General features: G+C 53.8%; 5 protein-coding genes across 5 annotated transcripts; 2 read left to right on the plus strand and 3 right to left on the minus strand.

The window, feature by feature from the left end:
* Positions 1-1231: 1231 nt before the first annotated feature.
* Positions 1232-3201, minus strand: CTHT_0073550 (uncharacterized protein; the record flags this gene model as incomplete). Its single annotated transcript, XM_006697548.1, has 5 exons — positions 1232-1462; positions 1518-1881; positions 1939-2618; positions 2673-2868; positions 2936-3201. The coding sequence occupies 5 exons, from the start codon at positions 3199-3201 to the stop codon at positions 1232-1234; spliced, it is 1737 nt and encodes a 578-aa protein (XP_006697611.1).
* Positions 3202-10675: 7474 nt separating this feature from the next.
* On the plus strand, positions 10676-13836 carry CTHT_0073560 (uncharacterized protein; the record flags this gene model as incomplete). Its single annotated transcript, XM_006697549.1, has 6 exons — positions 10676-11206; positions 11272-11352; positions 11416-11682; positions 11749-11916; positions 11987-12188; positions 12248-13836. The coding sequence occupies 6 exons, from the start codon at positions 10676-10678 to the stop codon at positions 13834-13836; spliced, it is 2838 nt and encodes a 945-aa protein (XP_006697612.1).
* A 1159-nt stretch (positions 13837-14995) lies between these two features.
* On the minus strand, positions 14996-16826 carry CTHT_0073570 (lysyl-tRNA synthetase-like protein; the record flags this gene model as incomplete). The annotated part of the gene is made up of 2 exons (XM_006697550.1): positions 14996-16353; positions 16412-16826. The coding sequence occupies 2 exons, from the start codon at positions 16824-16826 to the stop codon at positions 14996-14998; spliced, it is 1773 nt and encodes a 590-aa protein (XP_006697613.1).
* A 658-nt stretch (positions 16827-17484) lies between these two features.
* Positions 17485-17819, plus strand: CTHT_0073580 (uncharacterized protein; the record flags this gene model as incomplete). Its single annotated transcript, XM_006697551.1, has 2 exons — positions 17485-17576; positions 17642-17819. 2 exons carry the CDS (start codon positions 17485-17487, stop codon positions 17817-17819), a joined length of 270 nt encoding a protein of 89 aa, XP_006697614.1.
* A 768-nt stretch (positions 17820-18587) lies between these two features.
* Positions 18588-21379, minus strand: CTHT_0073590 (uncharacterized protein; the record flags this gene model as incomplete). The annotated part of the gene is made up of 2 exons (XM_006697552.1): positions 18588-21051; positions 21108-21379. The coding sequence occupies 2 exons, from the start codon at positions 21377-21379 to the stop codon at positions 18588-18590; spliced, it is 2736 nt and encodes a 911-aa protein (XP_006697615.1).
* Positions 21380-21637: the final 258 nt, after the last annotated feature.

The following is a 21637-nucleotide window of genomic DNA, read 5'->3' on the forward strand; positions in this document are numbered from 1 at the left end:
CCAGTCTACCTCGGTTTTTGTGTTTTATTCCTTTTCCTCTTCTCAGGGCGTTGTCTAGCGTTGGGGATGTGAGGTTCATTATGCGTTTACGTTTTACAGGCAGGCAGGCGGAAATACCTAGGTAGAGTAGGCTGGCTAGGTTAGGCTAGGCTAGGCGTAGACCGGAAAAGAATAGGAGGGTTGGTTCTTTGGTTTGTGATAGAGAATTCTTTCGGTCCTAAGTTCCTTCTGGTTAAAACGTTGTCCAGAGTGTGTGGAAATGGATCGGGAGGAAACAAAGGGGACTGGTGATGTCATCGCCCTGAAGACGGAAACTCCCGGGGACCTAACCCGGAACAACAAGACAGTCACATATTCTTCAACACATTACGCATAATGAAACCAAGTGTATAAGCGAATTCAACATGCGAGGTATATTATTAGCTATTAAGAGAGAGGCTTGCTTGGGTCGGCCCTGTCATTTGCCCAAAGGACAAAACGCTCAGGGAAACCAGTCAGTCCGATGATTCATTCCCATCCGCCCTACCACTACTCCAACCACAACATACATTCCCGTATCCATGATATGTAACCATCTTTTTTTTGTCTTTTTCTCATTGTCATGTTGCCCTTCCATCCACCACCCCGCCAGTCAGCTCATCAGACAAGACTTGACCCAAAGCAGAAGCAACCGGGGAACGACTATGTGTTGTTGCCCTTAACACGTTCACCTTTCCTCCTCTCCTCAATACGAGGCAAAGGGAAAAAGCTAAGTGTGTATGGCAGGGTATACTTTGGGTATCAAAACAGATCGACAGCAAAAACTGAAAAATGCACGAAAAGACATATGTTTAACTCCGCAAGATTTCTCCGTAAAGAGAAAAAAAGCAGGAGTGTCAACTAATAGAGGTAGGAAAACAAGGAAAACCGAGTGCAGAAGCAGTGGTCACCACCATCGGTGACGATGGCAAGCGAAGTCGGGAGCTAAGCCGGTCCGTACTTGTCAAGAGGGCTGCCGTTGCCATGACCGAATGACAGGGCCGAGGGTATCTGAGAAGAACCAATCTTGACTGGGTATCTCGAAATGCAGATCCGAACCCGAACTAAACCCAAAGAAAGGAGGGAAAGGCGTCGAATTCGCTGGGTTTTGTTTTTTTTTTTTGATTCGTACCTTGATCATACGGGTATCGTCATCGCCTGTCCTGACATGCCATAGAAAGGAGAATTACATGGCGTCGTTGCGCCCAGTCGCCTAGGCAGTGGCGGCAACAGCGGGAGCAGCAGCCTCGGGCTTGACGGCGGGCTCCTCCTTCTTCTCCTCAGCAGCCGGGGCGGCAGCCTCGGCTTCGGCGGGCTTAGCCTCCTCAGCGGGCTTGGCCTCGCCCTCAGCGGGCTTCTCCTCAGCAGGCTTGCCCTCCTCGGTCTTGGCAGCCTCCTCGGCCTTCTCCTCAGCCTTCTCAGCCTTGTCCGTCTTCGACTTGCCCTGCGCAGTGTCAGCATTGTTCTGCTCGCGCCACAATGGACAGATATCAACGTACCTTGATGGTAGCACGGAGCTTAGAGAAGGGGGACTTCGGCTTCTCGACGCCCTCCTCGTCCGAGGCAGAGCCCTCCTTCTTCTTGCCGAAGCTGAAGGGAAGAGCACTCTTGCGCTTCTCGGCCTTGGGAGTCTCCTTAGTCTCGCCGTTGGTGGCGGGAGCAGCCTCGGTGGCGGCGGTCTCAGCAGCGGGCTGCTCGGCAGGAGCAGCGGCAGGAGCAGCAACCTCGGTCGAGAGAGGCTCGGTGGTCTCGACGGCGGGGATCACAGGAGCAGTCTCCGAGACGGCCTCAGCAGGAGTCTCCTTGGGGGCCTCAGCAGCAGAAGCGGCCTTCTTCTTGCCGAAATGGAAGTGGCCGAGGATGCTATATCAGGTGTTAGCGCGGTAAGATGAACAAGACATTGGATAGGCCGATTCTTACCTGGTACGCTTAGACTTGACCTCTTCCTTCTTCTCCTCAGCCTTAGGCTCCTCCTTGGCCTCCTCCTTGGCCTCGTCCTCCTTCTTCTCCTCAGCCTTGGGCTCCTCCTTGGCCTCCTCCTTGGGAGCCTCAGCAGCGGCCTCAGCGGCAGGAGCAGCCTCCTCCTTCTTAGCCTCCTCGGCTGGGGCTTCAGTGGCGGCAGCAGGCTCGGGCTCGGCAGCCTTCTTCTCCTCCTTCTTGCCGAGCAGGCCGAGGATCGACATGCGCTTACGGCTAGCCGAACGAGGCTTGGACTTCTCCTTGGCCTCATCCTCCTTCTTCTCCTCGGCCTTGGGCTCCTCCTTAGCCTCCTCCTTGGCCTCCTCCTTAGGAGCCTCAGCGGCAGCCTCCTCAGCGGGAGCAGCCTCCTCCTTCTTAGCCTCCTCGGCCGGGGCCTCAGTGGCGGGAGCCTTCTCCTCCTTCTTGGCCGGAGCGGGCTTGAGGCTCTCGAGGGTCTTCTTGTAGGTCTCAGACTCGGTAACGGTGGCAGTGAGAGCCTTGGCCTCCTCAATCTTGGCCTTCAGCTGAGCGACCCAGTTGTCGCGGTCAGCAGTGCTGGCAGTCTTGAAACTGTGCTTGGTGCCCTTAACAACAAAGTGGAACTTGGTAGGGCCATCGACGACGGGCTCGGAGGCATCAGCCTAAGAGCAGGTTAGATCATATCCCAATCCGACTATCGATCGGCTTTCTCATACCAGGTGGATGGCGCCGACGGGAGCAGCCTTGTCGCCCTTCTCGTTGAAGAAAAGAAGGCCCTTGCCGGTCTCAGCAGCCCAGGCAGTGATGTGGTGGGCAACATCGGCGACCTTGTCGGCCTTGAAAGAGCTGATGGCCTTGAGGTCGACGGCATCGGTGCCGAACCAGAAGAACTGCTTGTTGTAGAGGAAGTTCCTGCGGAGAAGTCGTTAGATGACTACGCGCGTATCGCGACCGACTTGAAGACTGCGCGTCGACTTACTTAGGGAAGCCGAGCTTGTGCTCGAGGTGGCCCTCCTCGACGGGCTTCACCTCCTCTTTCTTGTCCTCCTCGGCGGGAGCAGCCTCATCCTTCTTGGGCTCCTCAGCGGCAGCCTCAGCAGGCTTCTCCTCGGCAGCCGGCTCAGCAGCAGGGGCAGCGTCAGCAGCGGGAGCGGCAGTCTCAGCGGGCTTGGTCTCAGCGGCAGGCTCGGTAGCGGCAGCAGGAGTCTCCTGCGGGACCTCAGCGGGCTTCTGGGCGTCGGCCATTTTCGATTACTTTGGTAATAGTAGTAGTAAGTTGGGTGCTTAAAAGGTTGGGTATCTCGAGAGAGGAAAAAACGAAACTCGGGGGTATCGGGTATCACTGGAGAGAACAGAGAGCAAGGAAAAGCAGGTGAACCTCGGTGTGTAAGGAATTAACACGAGGGCAGCCTGCGCGTTATTGTTTGCGTTGGGGGTATCGCAGAGAAATCTCGGGGGAAAACGAGACAGAACGCGTTGTTGGTTACAGGAAGGAGGAAGGAGAAAGAAGGGAAGCAGGAAAAGGCTTGCCGCCTCGTGGTGGTCGCCGGGGGGGCTTCTTATTTCGGCACGAGGCAGGTCCACGGCCTGGGTTTTTGGTGCGAGGGACCTGGGCAACAACAACCAAGGCCCTTGCAACCCTTGTTACCCTGGGCCCTTGGTCCTTGGCAGCCTAAGTTCTGGGCAGAGCAAAAAGGGTCTGGGCACACCCGGCACGCGCTCCCACATCCACTGCACGACAAGAACACACTCTGGCGAGCGGGAATGGACCCTTGGAATCAAAAACGGCAAGACCACCTGCCACCGTCCAGGTTCCCTCGTTACGTTCGCCGCGCTTGCACCTCCCTTCTGAGTTTAGCACTTCAAATACATAAAAAAGCCTAGGCCAGCCATTATTCAATCCATCAAATCCCTCCAATCGTCGATTTGTCGCCAATGGGGCCCCTCCTCCCGTCATCTTGCTCTCTGCTCCCTCTCTCTCCCCCCTTTGGGCCCATCTCACTGCTCCCCCCTTTTCTTTGACTGGCTGGATGGCCCAGCTACGGAAACGCACGCCTTGCTGCGGCAACATTGGCGGCGACCCCAATCACGGTCGCCCGGGCAATGCCGTGATCCTAAAGGTGTGTACAAAGAGACGGCAAATGTGTTCCTCCCGCTCATGTTCGCGGGCGGTTGGTGGCGGTTGCAGACTGCTTCCAGCTTTCCGACCTGTTGCTCAATTTGGCTTGGGAATACGAAATTGCTCCAGCCCGTTTCTGGGTAGGGATCAAGCTTTCCCCCCTTGGCCGCTGCACGCGTCTTTGCTGCAGCCACCGAGCAGGCAGCTCCAGCTTGCAGCTGCCTCGCTGCAGCTCACCAGGAGACAGGACCCACTGGGAGTCGGCGGGGGGACACAGCGTCAGGCCAATTGGTGGCCCGTGCACCACAGCCGCCCGGGGGTTTCTTTGTCAGCCCACCAATGACATCGCCCAGCGTTCGTGGACCTTGTATCGGATACCTTGCTCATAAGTACCGGCAGATGCATCGCGATGCTGTCGGTGTGTTTCCAGTTGCTGCCAAACCCGCTGATTGTCATGCAGCTGCCCCTGCAGCTGCGATCTGTCGCCTGTCTTGCTGTCTGCTGGTGACCTGTTTGTGAAGTCACTCGCGTCCAGGAGTACCTTGCAGAGCGCCGATCAACCCGCCCAGGGCGGCCCCATCGAGACGACACCATCCCCGGGTCTTCATCATCTCGCTGGATCCCCAGACCGCAACATCAGGAGACAAGCGACCAGAATTGAGCTGAGTCACCAGCGGCAGTTAAGATATTACGAAAGGAATAAACTACCCTTATATGTGCTCTTGATGGGGCAATTCATACCGTTACCAACATGAGGTCTCGTTCGCAAAGATGACCGTAGCAATCCTGCAATCTCGCAACGGCAGAGAACGATAGAAGTCACATTTGTGGTGGGTATGCTTTGCTGCTTACCGCCAGCCTCCGTATCCACCGCACCACCCCTGTAAATTTTGGCCCACGACGTTACTTGAGCGTAATCAATTAAAACGCTCCACCAATTCCACCGACCTTTTTCATCGACAAAAGATCGGTTCGGATGAGGCCGGCGACGGTGACAGTGTCCGGCTCCGACCTTCGATCTTGACACATCGTGATGAGGATACCGATAGCTGCCTGCAATGTTTAGCATTAGGACCGACAAGGTCCAAAAAAAATCTACCGCGATAATCGGCTCTTGGTCTCCCGATGGCAAGTTCTCACAAGCCCTTTACCTACATCAACTACACCATGAACTCCAGCTTTTACACGTTCGACTAGCCTAGGCCCAGCGATGTCGACAGCTGGCGGAATTAACATCGGCATCCTGGCGTGAGATCGCAGACCCGACGCAGGCTCCACCCACGCTCAGCTTAATTGACCGATAACTTTAGTCGTCCAGCTTCGAGAAAAGCTCTTCTAACAGAAATCCCGTTTTTATGCCACAGAAGAGCGTTGCTGGATACTGTTTTGCACCAACGCAGGAACAGATTCTTGACACAGGCCAAAATGTCGGTGCAGATAGCTGACTGATCGGAGTGCAGGGGCCGCCCCTTGATCGTACCCTGGATGCTGCAGGGCAGCGGAGTGGGATGATTGGCAATCCGCCCGGGAGTTCGAGCGGTCCACAAACTCCACCGCAGCATTCGGCTTGCCGAACACCAGTGGCTTGCCGGGTTTGGCTTCTGAAGGTTTGAATGTTTGGCATCGAACAATTTTGTGTCTAAAGGGATACCGCCAGCAACTCAAAAACACTTCCCAACCTCCCAGAAACGACGGAGTGATAACGATCAGATCCGCTTCCTCAAAAAAACCAGCAGAGACACCTGAAGCGGCCAACGCATGGCCTTAACACCAGCTTGACGAATCTCTTGCACTAACACTCCCCCAAAATGTAACCGACTCTTCTAGGACGCATAATTCCTCGCAGTGCGCTGCGTTGCCGGGCGGGGTCCCGTGCCTCCCACGAGCCTCGCCTCTGCCTCTGCGTCTTGGCCATGAATCTTGTCTCCCACATCGTTCGCAACCCCGTTTCTTTTCGTTCTCAGGTGGTGATGGCTCTGCCGAGCTTTGCGTCCGGGTTCGATATCTTTCTATAATCAGTCTTCAGCTTATTGTCAGCGACGTTGGGATGTTTCTCGTCTTCGCAAACATGTTTCCCATGCATCCCTTCCCTCGCTTTCACCAGCTCCCAATCGGTATCTACGTATACTCATCTGGCGGCTCAACCCCAGCACTGTCACAGCTCCCAAGAGGTTCTCACCGCTAGCCTTAGCTTTGATAGCAACCGGTTTGGCCATTAGCGTTGCAGTGCGTGCAACCCTGGCGGGGCCTGCCCTCCGGAGCCGATTCTGCTCCGACCCTAGCGTGCAGTGTAAAAAGAGCAACCCTCAACCAACACCACACAATTGCTTTTCTTTTATTTCAAGGCTTTTTTCTACAGTTCTGAGCACAATCATGAGGATGATCAGTATCCGAGCAGCCAAGTAAGCTTTGCCGATACACCACTGCAAAGATGATGCCATCATCGCTCAAGTATTAGAAGCAGACGGGCGAATCACAAGCTTTCAGGTCTGTGGATTGCAAAATGCTTGGAGGTGATGGACGGAAAATGCCCGGCTCAATCTGCAAGCCAAGAGCTGGTTTCGGGGCTACACGACGCTAATCCCACTCAAGCTAGCGCCACCCGATGGTCTTCTTTGATCCAGATCTTCAACGCTCCTTCGCGTGGGGCAGCCAGGATACCAACAGCCATCCAACCAGAGTCGAGAGTGTTGCTGCTTGGGCTTTGAACAGGTGACCAAACGTGACCGCGAAGGACTCCCTCCATTGTCTCTGGCGATGATGTCAACCTGAGGATCCGACGCCATACACCTTGCGCTTGCTGCGGATGCTGCGGATATGCTTCGTCTGGAAACCCGACCTCCCGTCCCGCTGTCGCTGCTGGTTATCCATTCGTCAAGGCTGTCTCTCATTGTGCCCCCGCTGTGACGTATCACTGATTACCATCCTTCGCCCACCACCCTTCCTCATTCCACCCCTATCCCGTTCTCTTGATGTTCAGGTGACTCGGAAGCAGACGGCTTGAGAAGGCTCAAGATGGCGACTTTTCTTGTGCCTGATGGCGACATGCGATCTTGATTAGTTCCGGAACCGAAAAGCCAACTTGTCAGAATGTGTGGCTCGCACGAGGTTTGGTTCAGGAACTTGGAGGAGGTAGACTGTTGTCAACATAGCTCTCAGAGCATGGTTTGCCCCTCCTCCTATGGTAGTCCAATGTGTCGCAGCCGTTGCGTTTCTCAGGCCACCATGTAAAACTACCCCTCATTTTTGCCCAGGTACTTTTAGCTCTCTCGCAATCCTGATTTCTTGACACGGTACCGACCGATCATGCATGCAAGAGGCAAGAAGCTACCAAAGTATATTTATGCCATCGATTTCGGGGTTCAATATCAGCCCGCTTGGGGTTCTCTAGGATTTCCAGATTCAACGACCGACATCACTCTACCTACACTTTACCCCTCAGTTCCATACTATCATAACATATCTGCAGTTGCTAAGAAGGCATCCCGCCCAGAAACCATGGACGGGTAGGGAGATGGCTAGCTCGATTCGTTGATACGGAGCGAAATAGAAATGGCTTGAAATCAAGCAGCCCTCCTCCTCCCTTGTTTAGTCCTCTTGCCGCTCCACCTGATGACGGGCGCGTTGGACGGATTGGCTGAGCTGACTGAACAGCCCATCCGACCGCCCGACCTGCAGCATCAGACACGCTAAGGTTGTTTGGAAATGGGTATTTGTTGTCTTCTCACCCACTCTGCTGGGCGATTCTGCCCAATGGCCATGCGAAGCAGGCACGCAAACAAACATCTGCACACGTGCATGACACGCCTATGTACAGTACACACGCGCGTGTCTTACTCTTCCTTGCCGAAGTGAGGCAGATTCCTTTGGTTTCCAAGCAGTCCCCGTCCACGAGCCAGAGATTGCTGCGCACTAACCCCATTCTAACAACACACTCCGTACTGGGTGTCCGGGCTGTCGATCTGGGTTGGGGAGGGTTACACTGCTTTTGCTCGGATTGTGTCTTACGCAGTTGATGCTACTTGCCGAGTGGCAAGTAGCGTCATGGTTTTGTCTGGTGCTATCGCTGGTCGGTAGGTCGTGGGACTGCGTACGAGCATGGACACGCGAGTCGAAGAAGTCATCCTACGAAGATGAGATGTCGGTGTTACATGTGCTGTGGTGATGGGTGCGGAGGAAGGGGAGGGGGGCCGATGTGATGGGGGGGCCTGATTGTGGGTTGTGAAGGTTGAGATTATGGATTTGGCGATGTCTGAGTACCATGGATATGGTTTCGTTTTCTACTTGGCATGTTTTTTTTATGGCTCCATGAGCTACATATTTGAACCCTTTAATTGTTTTTCCATCTTTGCGGGTGCTGTTAGTCCTCTCCTAACCATCCCATCTTCACCATCCGAACTGTAGCTCCCGACTCCTGGTTCCTCCAATTGACCGACCAATCAAGTTTTTGTAAACGTTCATCTGGACTACCTGAGTACTGATCTTCTCGCCTGCTGTTCCCCACTCCCCCGGTAGTATGTAAGCTGCGTCACGAGTGCAGCAGTCTGCATGCAGCGTTATCGTTCCTCTCTGCCTGCTCAATCGGGTCCTTTCGTTGAGTCGCCTTCTTGAGCCTTTGGCTTGGAAGTTGAGGCTGAGCGTCGGGCTTCCAGGGGTTCTACCAATTTCACGTCCAGCTGTGCGATGACATCGGCTTTTGGAAGTTGGATTTTTTGCATCGAGGTAGCTTGAGAGTTCAACCTTGCTAGAGGTGCTCCATGCAGTCTGCAGGCAGCGTCGTCATTGCTGTCTGCCTAACGCCAATGAAGTGGATGTGGTCCGTAAGTTTAAGGCGGGCTGTCGTCATTGGCTTCAACCTTGCGGCTGCGTACCTGTGATCGTTGGATGGGGAGACTGCTTCGAGATTTTCTTACCATGTGAAATGCTTGACGTGGAATCTTGTGTCATCTCAAGGCTTCGTGGCATGTGATTGCAATTTCGGTGGTTGTCTGCACAGCTGTAAAAAACAGAGTTCTAATAGTGTTTCACCGGAAACGATGCGTCTTTCAAGGTGCTCAAAACTCGAGACTTGACGTTCCGTTGTCAAAGAATGTGCGCCGTGGCAGTTGAGTTAGCAAAATTGGTGGGCTTGAGATCAATGGAGAATCAGGATGGTATATCTAAAAATGAACGTCCCATCTTTCTTCTACAGGCTTGCTTGGGTTGTACAGTCATTTCGAAGAAATTGATCGCAGAGTCTTCCGACAAGATAGCAAGATAACTTACTTCCAGGCACGAAACACGTTAAGGTTAAGCCGCATGCGAGACGCGCCACCCCTTCCCCCCGATATTTCGTCGACCTGCCATGTTTGAGCATTGACCTGTCCAACCACTAACCAGGTCATCCCGACCATGCCCGTGGTTTCAGTGTCTGTTAATGAGTGCTTATATGCGTATGTTTATCCAGATCAATCGAAGGTAGATGCATCTGGTCAGATTGATAGGAGTGGTGTCTGGGAGGGGGGGGGGGGGAGATATGGATGTGGCAACACGTATGGTCACTGCTCACTGGCGAAGGAGGATTTACAAACTGAAGCGAAAAAAACGTTTTGAAGAACGAAAGAATGATATTGACGCCATGCTCTACGCGTATTTGGCCTATTCAACAATCTGGTTGTTGCTACTGTGCTCCGCACGGTCAATACTCGAGGACTGACCACCTTCTAAGGCAACCACTAATGGTCCCATGTTGCTTCGCAAGTTGAATAGATGTGAATAGCGTCATCAACGTCGATTCCCAGTGCTTAGGATTGTCTTCTAACCACACGCACTGTTTTGTCTCTTGAACTCCCCAAGCGCACCCTCAAAAAATCTCTGGCTGCTTCTACTCTCCCACCACTTCCCTCCTCCTTTCCTCAAAACTAACAACTAACATCCCAACCGTAGCACGACACTTTGTAGATATTTTCCTGTCTAGGATGCCCATCTTCCCGTTTTCTAACAAACACCCTCGTCGACTGCTTTCCATTTTACGCCCTCACTTGCCCACCACATAACTTACCTATCCGCGCTCACCTCGTCCTCTTCGCTATATAACACTCTTCTACATGTTCATTTCGGGGTATTTTTCAGAACACCGTGGAGTATCAGCAAATCTCTTTACACCCATACAACACCAATTCTTCCAACAGCTCTCGATTCTCAAGATTTTCACAGCCCTGCCGTTTCGTCGATTTTGGCGCTACGATTGCGGGCGCTCACTTAGTCAGCTACCGTGGTTGATCAGTATTATTACCAGTGAAATCAGCTTAGAAAGAACTAACTTGATCACTCCTTTCTCATATGAGTTGAATTTCATCATAAAATTACTTTTTGCATTTTTCTTGCGGCAGGTGCTGCCCCCTTGACGTCTTCAGCCGCGGGTTTCTCCAAGACGCGAATCTCTCCAATCGGCGCAAGGATCTCCCAGTTTAGTCGCACATTCCAAGGCGCTTTCAACTCTCCGACAACCCCGTTTCTTTCCACAGCCGGCTTGTTTGGTCGTGTCCAAGCAGTGCCTGGGTATCATTTACACTCTTTATCACACATTCACGTACATCCTGCATTCTGTGCTGTGTTGCAATGTCGCAATCCCAGACTCTCAAGGGCGCCAAGGCCCATCATCCCGAAGCTCTGGCAGCTGTTGACCCTCCCAGAAGTCAGCGCTCACAGGCATCGTGGAGACCTCAACCAGTGCCCGAGGGCACATCGCAAAGTCTAGAGTCCAGGAAAAAGAGCACCAAGTGTCCTGAGGAAAGGCCTCAGCATTCGCCGGCTGATCCCCAGGTGGTGGATTGTGTTGAGCTGCCGAAAAAGGTCAGCTATTGGCGCAAGGTAAGAGAAAGGAAGAAGCTTGAGCAAGGGCATCGAGATTTGAGTCAAAACAACCGCAAAATGGAAAAATCTCGCGGAAATTTCCGGAATAATAGGCCCAAAGGCGGTGCTCGAATCACTGCTGGCTGTCCCTCTGGTAGTGCGGAGGGTCCCCGTCCTGGGGGCAAGAACAACAAAACTTACGGCTGTGAGGATTTCTCTGCACATTCTCTCCAAAATTTGGGGTCCCAGAAGAAAGTCTCTCGCCTTCACAACAAAAACAAGGGCTCTCGGCCTCAGGTGAGTACTCGCAGCATTACTTCGCTCCATCGATGCTGTCTTTGCTGAGCTGATTCGTTCTCCAGAGAGCCGTTACTGTTTCCGATACCCGCCCGTGGTACCAACGTACGGTCCATGTGAAGCCGTGGCTATGGGATCCTTTCTATGTAAGCGTTTCCCTATCCTCTTCAAAAGCGCCAGAAGTTTCTGTTGCTAACTACAATGCTCAGCCGAACCCGGACAATGGCACAAAGGAAACCCCAAGCTTTAACTACAATCGTCCTTGGCCTTCTCTCGAGGGCAAGGATGTCGAGGAGTATCTCCGCAAGGAAATGAAGAGAGGCCGGCGTGCCGAGCTGCCCCGGATCACTCCTGATCTCACCCCCCGCGAGCTTTGCGATGCCGCGCTGAAATACAGCGCCAGGGGCGAGGGGAAGCTCTTCGAAACCCGCAAGGCGATCCTGAATAACCCCACCGAGCCGAAGCTCCTCATTCTTGTACATTTCCCTGTGATAATGTAACAGCAAGCTCTTTTGGTTGGACTGTGCTGACATGCTCAACAGTCTGATAACACGATCTGGACCGAGAATGAGGATAATGCTTTCCTCAATGTGATCAGCATTGGAGAGATCGGAAACATTATCCTCCATCACCTTCGACCCAGTGTTGTTGATTTGACAGCCCTTGCATTTTCTTGCAAGAGAGCCACCTTTCTCGTCTCTCGCCGGATGGTAAGTGATGACCCCGACCATTGATACCACAACGTACGTTGAGCGAATGGTCCTGATGAAGCATATACAGGCTCTCTGGGATTTTCGTCTTGGCAACTTCCGTACCGAAGTTCTCGCGAAGCAGGAGGAAATGCGGACAATGGGCGATAATGCCGAGAAAACCAACAAGATTAGGAATCTAGTCGACACTCTGGTTGTTGCTCCGTTCACCCCAGAGACCACGGTCCCCAAACATCCATATATGGATGACTTCTTGAACATGATGAGGGTTTGTAAGTGATTTGTCTTAGACTCGTGACTCCCGAGTCGTTGCTGACACACCTTGATGCAGGTGCCACCATAACCATGATTCCTCAGAAAATTTTCAAGCATGTTATCCTCGACCAGGTGCCTTTCCTGACCACTCCAATAGTCGAGATGATCATCAATACCATGCCACAACTGGAGACGCTGACCATTACCCGTTGTATTCTCCTGGATGTCTCCAAGCTCCAGGATCTCTTGGACGTTGTCGAGCGGCATCCGAGACTTCTTCCTCCGCGGCCTGGCTCTCGTAGGGGAACCGCTAAGACCTATGTCAAGCTCGACTGGTTTCCCTTTTTCTTCCATGGCCCCGATACAAAAGATCGCCGCGGAACGTACGGCATTACCCATCACGAAAACTTTATCGCCACACCCAAGGCAGTTTTCGGTTTGGTCATGCGTCACTGGGAGCAGGCCAACAGAGTCGGCATGGACCTCATCAGTGATCGTTCCGCTTTTTTCAGCTTCATTCGTCGGCTCCCAGGACCTGATCCCTTATGGGCTGTGAAGGCTCGGGATGCCTGGGTTACTCGACTCTTGAAGCTCAAGGACCAAAAGTTTAACGAGAGAACTGTTGAGTTTGAATTCATGGATGATCTTCTTCCCGCGTTGGCTGGGGACAACTACGACGATCATCTTCCCAGGCCCGTACTTGACCACCTGCCTGCTATCTATAGGCACACATCAGGCTGGTGGCGCCGGCTCTGGACTTGTCCAACCTGCAAGTTCCTTTGGCCGCAGACCATGTATGGCCTTATCACGAACGCCTGCTGGTCATGCCTACTGCGCGAGTGGATCTTTGTTTTTGAAGACAGCCACCTGAGGCATTGGCAGCGTGTGGTGATGGCGCGCTGGCTGCGGGATCTTGACCAAGCACGCGCGACGCTCCAGGAAGCTCTGACTTATCGCGGCACTTTAGACAAGGCGCTGGAGTACGTGAAACAGATGGATTGCATATGGACATATTTCTACAACTTTGACAAGAACCGCTACAAGGGCCTGCAATACTTCCCACCGCCTCCACGCCCGGTGGACGCTGTGATTCAAGGGCTTCTGCGCTGGACGTTCCATTTCAACCACTTCGAGTTCGGCCCTGACTACCGGTGGGATTGTCGCCACGGTGGCCCTCAGTTCACGGTGATGCCCTTCAGCGACCCAGCTCGGCACAATCCTACTGACGACTATGGCCCCGAGGATTTCGAATGCTTCTTGGGGCGTTGGGTCTGGGACGACGAGGCGGACGAACGCTGGTTCGCCATGTTCAAAGAGGAACAATACAAAAAGGTCAAATCTGCGCGTGACCGCATCATCGATCGGTACCATCCCACCGCGCTACGACTCCTACAGCAGGCGAGAAATGACCTAGCCTGGCGAAGGCGCATGGCCAGTTTCGCGATGGTCGAGCAGAACCACTCGGACTTTAGTATCCTAACCGAGTGGAACAGGGAAGTCTCTTATAACATGTGGGGTTTGTTCACGCCTGGCCGGCTGCCGTTCAATCACGACCAGCCAATGCCGCATAAGGATCGTGATCCGGAAGGCTTCCAGAAGGCTCTGGATCATTTAAACTTTGACTGCGCCCCGTTCATGGGTATCAGCTGGGGCCAGCGTATGTGAGCGCCGCACTTGGACATATATTGCACCGGTTTTCACGTAAGAGTCGCCTCTGCTCGTCCGACGACGACGTCTCAATCGCATTACCGAATTGCAAACGGGGTAAGGCGCTCAACTTAAGTGATAGGCACACGCTTTGTAGCTAGTTGGTTTACTTTTGGGGGTGTCATACATTGCTGCAACAACAACAACAACAACAACAACAACAACAACACTTTCTTGGGGAAAACTTCCCACATGACATAACGTAATTGGCGTTGACGGATGACTTGTTTTGGCAGACCGGACTGGAATGGAAACGGAGCAAAAACGAAAAAAAAAAATCTGGGTAGGCGTTTAAGCATGGTGACGGTTGACGGATACCATTTCATGAGATATACGATTGATTATTCACGGACATACATGCTGATGGAGATGATTTCACGATCGATCCACGGCTTTTACTTGATGGAGCGTTACGGGGTCTCAGTGTTCTTTTCCATATTTTTTTTTCGCTTCCTGGTTTTCCTTTTCTTTCTTCAGTATGGGACTCCATACTCGTGGACGGGCGATCTTCACTCAATCTTCTTTTCATTTTCTTCCTTTCCTAAGTGTGTTTGTTTTCTTTTGCTCTTCTTTACGGGGCGTCTTCCCCTCATCGGAGTATCGTCGCAAATTTCCTCGGTTACGCGGATTTGGCCGCATTAGATCTTCAGAGCAGGAAGAAAATGGTTAGGCTAGGACGTCTTGGGATGGTCCGTGCCATAGGTACTTGGGGAGGGATGCATAATGAAGTCTTAGGTTCGTTAGGTCTAAGTTTAGACCTCATTAACAGGTGTGGTAGCTTAGGGATTAGAGAAGCAGTGGTATGTGGGTTATCGATGGGTTCTTCCTTGCCCAGATAATGGATGATCCTTTGTCGGGGGGGTTTTGGGCTGTAGTCGGTAACTAGGTGACCTCTAGCCATGACCTCATCAAATGAACCCTGATGCTGTTTCGCTAGACTCTCGGGAGAGGACTTCTTGATACACAGTGCACAAAACGCCTTACGGGTCCATGCCCATCTTGAGAGGAGAAAAGGTAATATTCGCCAAACCAAGCACATGGGGTATCTCTCTATCATCTAGTGACACATACACTCACTCTATGGAGACAGGTCTATAACTACATATACACACCACCATCATTCCTCTCGCTCCTTGCTTTCCTCACCCTCCTCCTCGGCCGTTCCCTCCTCCCCCTCCTCCTTTACCGGCACACCCGCCTTCGCCGTAGGACCCAACCCAACCACATTCCGCAAATTCCCAAAACTCAAACAGTCACTAATCCTCCTCGTCCCAGCAAACAACATCACCAACCTCTCCACACCGCATCCCCATCCGCCCGTAGGCGGCAACCCCGACGCCAACGCATGCACATAGCTCTCGTCAATAACCACATCCTCATCCTTCACGTCCGTGGTCCCCTCCACAACAAGCTGCCTGGGTTCAACCAGCTGGTTCTTCGCTTGCTCCTCGGCCAGTTTCTCCGCCAGCTGTTCCTTCGCCTGCAGAATGAACTTCCTCTTTTGCTCGAAGGGGTCGTTCTCCTCCTCATACATGTTGGCTAATTCCCTGCCATGCATGAAAAGCTCTGCGCGCGCGGAAACGGTTTGGCCTGTCTTAGGACAAACGAAGGACTTGGCGAGCGGGGACATGCAGACGGGTTGGTGGGTGATGAAGAGCGGCGATGTGGCGGAGAGGGGCTCGATGTACCGCGCTGCGAGGGCGTCTAGGAGCTCGGCGAGGGTGGAGGTGTTGGTTGTTTCGGGGAGGGTGATGTTGTGGGATTGGAGGAGGGAAAGGAGGTCTTGGAGGGCGGTTTCGGAGGTTAGGTTCGGGAGGGTGAAACCGAGGGCTTGTTCGAGGGTTGGGATGAACTCGGCTTGGGCGAAGGGTTGCTGGAAGGCAGTCAGGTCGATGTCGGGAAGAGAAGTGAGTTTGGTGGAGATGAGAGATTGGCAGTGCTCGGCTGCACCGCGGATAAGAGATTCGGTGAGGGAGATTAGGTCGGGAAGGGTCGCGTAGGCGTGGTAGAACTCGCAGATGGTGAATTCGGGATTGTGGGTTTGGTCGATGCCCTCGTTGCGGAAGGCTGGGCCGAGCTCGAAAACGCGTTCTATGCCGCCTACGACGAGGCGTTTGAGCCAGAGCTCAGGGGCGATCCGGAGAGAGACGTCACGCGAGACGGAGTTGGCCGTGACAGTGAAGGGGCGGGCGCTGGCGCCACCTGAGGTCGCGGCCAGGATGGGAGTCTGGAACTCGAGAAAGTTGCGCTCGTGGAAGAAGTCCCGGAGGTACTTGATGATGTAGGAGCGCAGGCGCAAGACGTCGGTGGTCTTGCGATTGACCAGCATGTCCAGATGCCTGTTGGTCATCCGCACCTCCTCGTCTACCAGCTTAGTGGGCAGAGGGATGATGCTTGGGGTCAGGATCTGAGGCAGATAGCTGGCCTGGATAGTAAGCTCGCCGGCTGGCGTGCGGGTAGCCTTTCCTGTAACGGCTGGGCACAAGTCAACAAGATGATCACAGAAGGGAGAAGGCAGCTGGGTTGGTCATACAGATTATGTCACCCCTACTAAGCAACTTCGCCAGCTGCTTGATATCCTCCACCGTCGAGCCATCCATCAGCTTATTCAGGTTACAAATTCCCTGAACGCGCTCAAACTCGCCACTCAAGTCAAAGAAAATAAGCTTCGATCCAGCCCTGCGCACCGACTGAACGCGGCCATGGAGCGTGACCTCCTCTTCAGCCACAACGCCCTCTTGGATGTCAGCAAACTTCTCCCGGAAATCCGGGATGCGCATGGGCGGCGCATGATCGCGATGCCTCAGGCGTGGGTACTTGAGCGCATTGGCCTGCTCCAGTTCCTGCTGCCGGGCGAGGTGGAAGAAGCGCAGGTAGGCCGGGTTCGGCCTGCCCAGAGGCTTCCAGATGTACGGGCGCAGGAACTGGAGGAACGGGGCTGGCTTCATTGCATCGTCTGGTAGAGTTAGCCATGTTTGCATAGGCAGGAAGTGTCAACCAATAGCTCAGGGTCAGGCAGAATAGAGAGGGGTCAGAAAAAGGGCAGATGCTTTATCACACTCGTAGAGAAACTCTCGAGTCAATCGCAGCGGTTCTTTTGATCGTGCCATTCATCATGTTGTTCTCATAATGCTCTCAGCGTAGTTTTCATGACAGGTTTACTTACACTTTCAAGAAGACTGTTTGTAAACACTTCTCCCACACCTCTCTTCGCACTGAAAATTTGGGCTTCCCGTTCGTGTGAAGCGAGAGTTTTACGCGGTCGGCCGATGAAGCCGCGAGATCTCAAAACTTTTTGTGGGGCCGATCCAGCTCTCTACTTCCTTTCCTCCAATCAGAGCCAGCCATTAGCTTTGGCTCCAGACCCGCTGTGGGGCAACCGAGGTTTTGCCGTGTCTTGGCATTGGACCCACGCAGGAAAACCGCTGCCAGCGAGAGACGTCCAGGTCCAAAATCTGGGGCTGCTGACAACGACGCTGGAGAGTGTTGAACAAAGACAACTTACGAGTCAACTCCTCAAGAATCGCGCATTTTCTTCAGCGCCATTTTTCTACACTGCCCTCGATAAAATAAAAGTCAATCTCCAATACACTATAACCCATCAAAATGTTCGGCTTCGGCAGGCCCCAGCCCACTTCGGCCGAGAAGATCGCGGCGATTGAGAACGAGCTCAAGGTCGTTGCCGAGATGCACTCTCGGTATGTCTTCCGCTTCCCTAAATTCAATTTCTTAGAAGAATGGCGAAGGTTAATCATGTCTGAAGGATGATCAAAGTCTGCTCGGCCAAGTGCCTCGACAAGACGTACCGCGAGGGCGAGCTGTCCAAGGGCGAGGCTGTTTGCCTGGACCGGTGCGCCGCCAAATTCTTTGAGGCTCATCAGATCATCTCGGACCAGCTGCAGAAGGAAGGTGCTGCGCGCGGCTTTGGCGGTGGCATGTAAGAGGAAGTAGGACCAACATGAAGTTCTGACGTTCTTTTGAGGGAGTTTCCCTTCTTCGCCCGGACCCTGTTTGTGGACGTGCCTCTGCAGAGGAGGAGGACTCCAAGACTTGAATGGGTGTGATAATGCTTCTTTTATCTGGATCTGTACGGAAAAAGCATCGAATACGGGGCAGGGAAGAGGAAGTTGGGGTTCAATGTGGATCGATAGATGACCGTGTACTGATTGATGGCTTGGGTTTGGACTCGGGGCGTTTTTCTCTCGGGAGCGAGCAAAGGGGAAATGGTTCGGATCTGGAGAACCTAACTGCCGTATGGCGTGTAAAACAATATTACTCATACAACGGATGGGAATGGGATAGGGGACTGTCTGATCAATACCCAAAACGCAATTCGATGGGCAAAACGGGACTGGGATAGAATTGTGATGTGATGAATGCGTGAATGTTCATCCATTGCATAAGACACTACTACTGACTCGTTGGCTGACTGGTATCGGTATGTATCATGCAGAGAAAAGCTACCGGTATCATGGAGCATTCCATCTTTCAGTGTAACCCATTAATAGCCCATGACAGATAGCATCATGATCCCGCTTCTTCAATGCTCCCAGCATGCATCATAAAACCCCATAATCTACTCCCAACGCCATCTAAAAGCATGCATGCAATGCAATATCCATATTTAATCCTCCAATATCAATCCCATCAGCCCTTGTCTTCACTTGGATGATTTAAACCCCCTTCCCCCCTCCCCCCCTTCTTGGTGATTACCCCCCCCCCTCCCGCGTGATATTAGGCCCCGTCCCAATCCCCGTCAGCGTCCTGACAAACCAATGCAACCAGCTCTCCGTCTCCAGCGCCGTCTTCAGCTCCTCACATCGTCCCTCCACATCCTCCACCTGCATCGCAAACTGGTCGACCCCGTCCTCGACTTCGTTGACCCTCGAGGCTAGGACACCAATTTCGTACTCGAGCTTTGCTGCTAAGCCTTCCACGTCCTTAACCGCGTCGGCTAGGCGCGCACGCTCTTCGAGTAGAGTGTCGGCGATCTGTTGCCGGGTGTAGGTGTAGTTCTCGCGGAGAGAGGCGTAGAGGTTTTGAAGTTCAGTCTGTTGCGTGATAAGGGTTTGGTTGAGGCCAGTGACGGAGGTAAGTTGGGTAGATACCCAGGGGGCCAGGTCGGATTGGAGAGTTGAGAGGCGGGTGTAGAGACGGTGGGCGAGTTCAGCTTGGGGGTTGGGCAAGGTTGGTGAAATAGAAGCTGTCGGCGCGTCGGCCAAGGTAATCAGTTCTTCCCAAGTAAGGACCGCTTCCTCAGCCTCGCTGAAGGACATGCGCCGAGGGTATCGCGCTTCACTGACAGGGCGCCGCGAGAGCGAGGAAAGGCAGTCACAGGTATGTCGGCGCTTGAGGGTTAGCAGCGTGGTGTCAACACTGCTGGTCGTCGTCGTCGTCGTCGTCGTCGTCGTCGTCGTCGTCGTCGTCTGAGCGGGCGTTTGACCGTCGCTTTCAGCGGTGACAGAGCCCGGAGCCGACGCAGTACGTGCTTCTTTAGCTGTTTCCGTAAGTGAAGGCTCAGAGACGGATGGCCTACGCGCAATGCCGTCTTTCGCAGCCGTGGCCATATCTGACTCCGTTGGCCCTGTAACTAGAGGTGCCGAACGACCAGCTTCTTTTTCATTCAGGGGAGGGAGCACATCCTCAGGTTTAAGTTTCCAGGGAAAGGCCTTGCCAACGGCGACTGGGCTAGAGAGTGCCGCGGACGTGTGAGCCAATGCGGCGATGCCGTGGTTCGAAAACGCGCCCAGCAAGGTGTCAGAAATGTCATCCTTCGATGGACGGCTGACATGCCTGCTAAGCCCCCCTCCCACGGCATCTCGGATGCGCACCAACCCTGACCGAGCATCGCTCACCTTCCCCGCAACGCTCTTGAATACGTTTTTTCGTAAAGGATCCTTGTCACTGCCGGGTGACTCAACCTGCACAGAACCGGCTTGTGCGGATATGCTTCCCACAAACGTATCTTCCCTAGCTTTCGCTTCCAACTCATCCTCCGTGGAATGCGTCTTCTTGCCGCTCTGCTGAAGGAGAACCAGCTCTTCCTTGCCAAAGGGCGGCATAGAAGGGATACTATGATCACGATCGAGGGCCGTCCTCCTCGGCTTGCCGTACCACAGCCATTTTGGCCGCTCGCCATATGCCAAACTGACAAACTTGGAGAAGTCCAGAGTCTCGATGTCGGCGATGTTGGCCTTGTCCTTGCCGCTCACCATACCGATTACAATTTCGCCGCGTTTGCCAAACTCGGCGACCGTGGACTTGACGGCTTTCTGGACGCCCCAGCCGGCCTCTCCAGCAGCCGCTTTAGCTGTCACCTGGCGCAGCTTGAGGAGAGTCTGCCGATCAAGACGGCGTGTCCTCTCAAGCTTCAGTGACTTCTGAAAGGACCCGATACCCTTCTTAGTAGCCTCGATATCAAAGACATCTTTGGATACAGGAGCGCCAGAATAGCTGAGCCTGTTCCTCGCGCCCATCAGCGTGCCGAGGATGGCAGCGACGGTTATTGGACCTAGAATGCCGTCGGACGGCTCGACATTGAAGCATTCCGATCCGATCTCAGTCCACCAGTCGTTGATGGCCTGTTCTGTGACATCACAAAGTAGGCCGTCGGTATATTCTTCTTGCAGCATGCCGAAGAGGAAGAGCGCAATCTGACATAACCTGACGAGCTCCAAGACGGCCTGGAAGAAAGGTATCCTGTCGCTAGTCTTGTACATCTGCATGAACTTAGCCTGCGTGGCAGAAGACGGCTCCGCGAGGGTGAGCCCGGACCGGCCGGCGCAACCCAGGCGCTTCAGGTTCTCATTGACAATGAACACCTCTCGGTACTTGAGCAAGTCGCCTTCGGGTACCGAAATAACCGTCAGGGCAGATGGGAAGCTGCTCAGGTTGGTCACCATCACTTCGCCCATGTCTGTCTCCTTGGGCCGCGCATGGTATTGCTGGATCGAGCTGAAATAGAACTTCAGCCTATCCGACCAGTCCTTCTCGTCTGCTGGTACCTCTAGAACGCCGACAGTCACAGAATGTTTCGGGTCGCCGGTGTAAGTCACGATCACGACGGTAGGGGTCTGGCGCGAGCAGGCCCACTGCTCAACCAGGTAGAGCTCGTAGCCGTGGAGGACATGTCTGCGCTGGGCGATTGTCACGGAGGGATCGACCTCAAGGAACCTGGGGTGAGAAGGTCAGTAGCCGGTCTGACCCGTGTGGTCAGGGCACAGACATACTTTAAAGCAACGGGATCAGGAACGACGACACGACGACGAGTAGAAGGGACAGTAGGCAGGCTCCCAGTCCCCATGGCCGTAGGAGCAGGAGCAGAACCGTTGTCTTCGGGGTCGGGATCGGCGTCGGAGGGGGCAGGCTTGGCGTTTATATTGTGGTGTGAGGCTGCTGCTGCGGCTGCTGTTGTCCGTTGTCCGCCCATGGGAGCCAGCTCCCCGTCCCTGTGCGCCCTGTCGTCCAAGGCGGTGGAGGGGTAGGTGAGCCAGAGAGCCATGGTGTTTGCAGGACAACCCGTTGGGGCTGCGGTGCCACAAACGTTCGAGAAGGGACCAAAGGTGGTTCGGATGTGCACGTCTGGTCTACACTAACGGCGGGAAGGCAGGCGGGCGAGCGGGTTGGCAGCGCAGCAGCATGGCCGGGGTCGGGCGGACCCTACAGTGCCGACCTGCAGCTCCTGCAAAAGCTGTAACCACTTGCGCTGGGAAGGGGAGGAAGCTCAGGGCTGAGGCTTGTCCCAACGGCTGGGCGCAGT

The sequence above is a fragment of the Thermochaetoides thermophila genome (genome assembly GCF_000221225.1).
Source record: "Thermochaetoides thermophila DSM 1495 unplaced genomic scaffold scf7180000011823, whole genome shotgun sequence".
Lineage (NCBI taxonomy): Eukaryota > Fungi > Ascomycota > Sordariomycetes > Sordariales > Chaetomiaceae > Thermochaetoides > Thermochaetoides thermophila.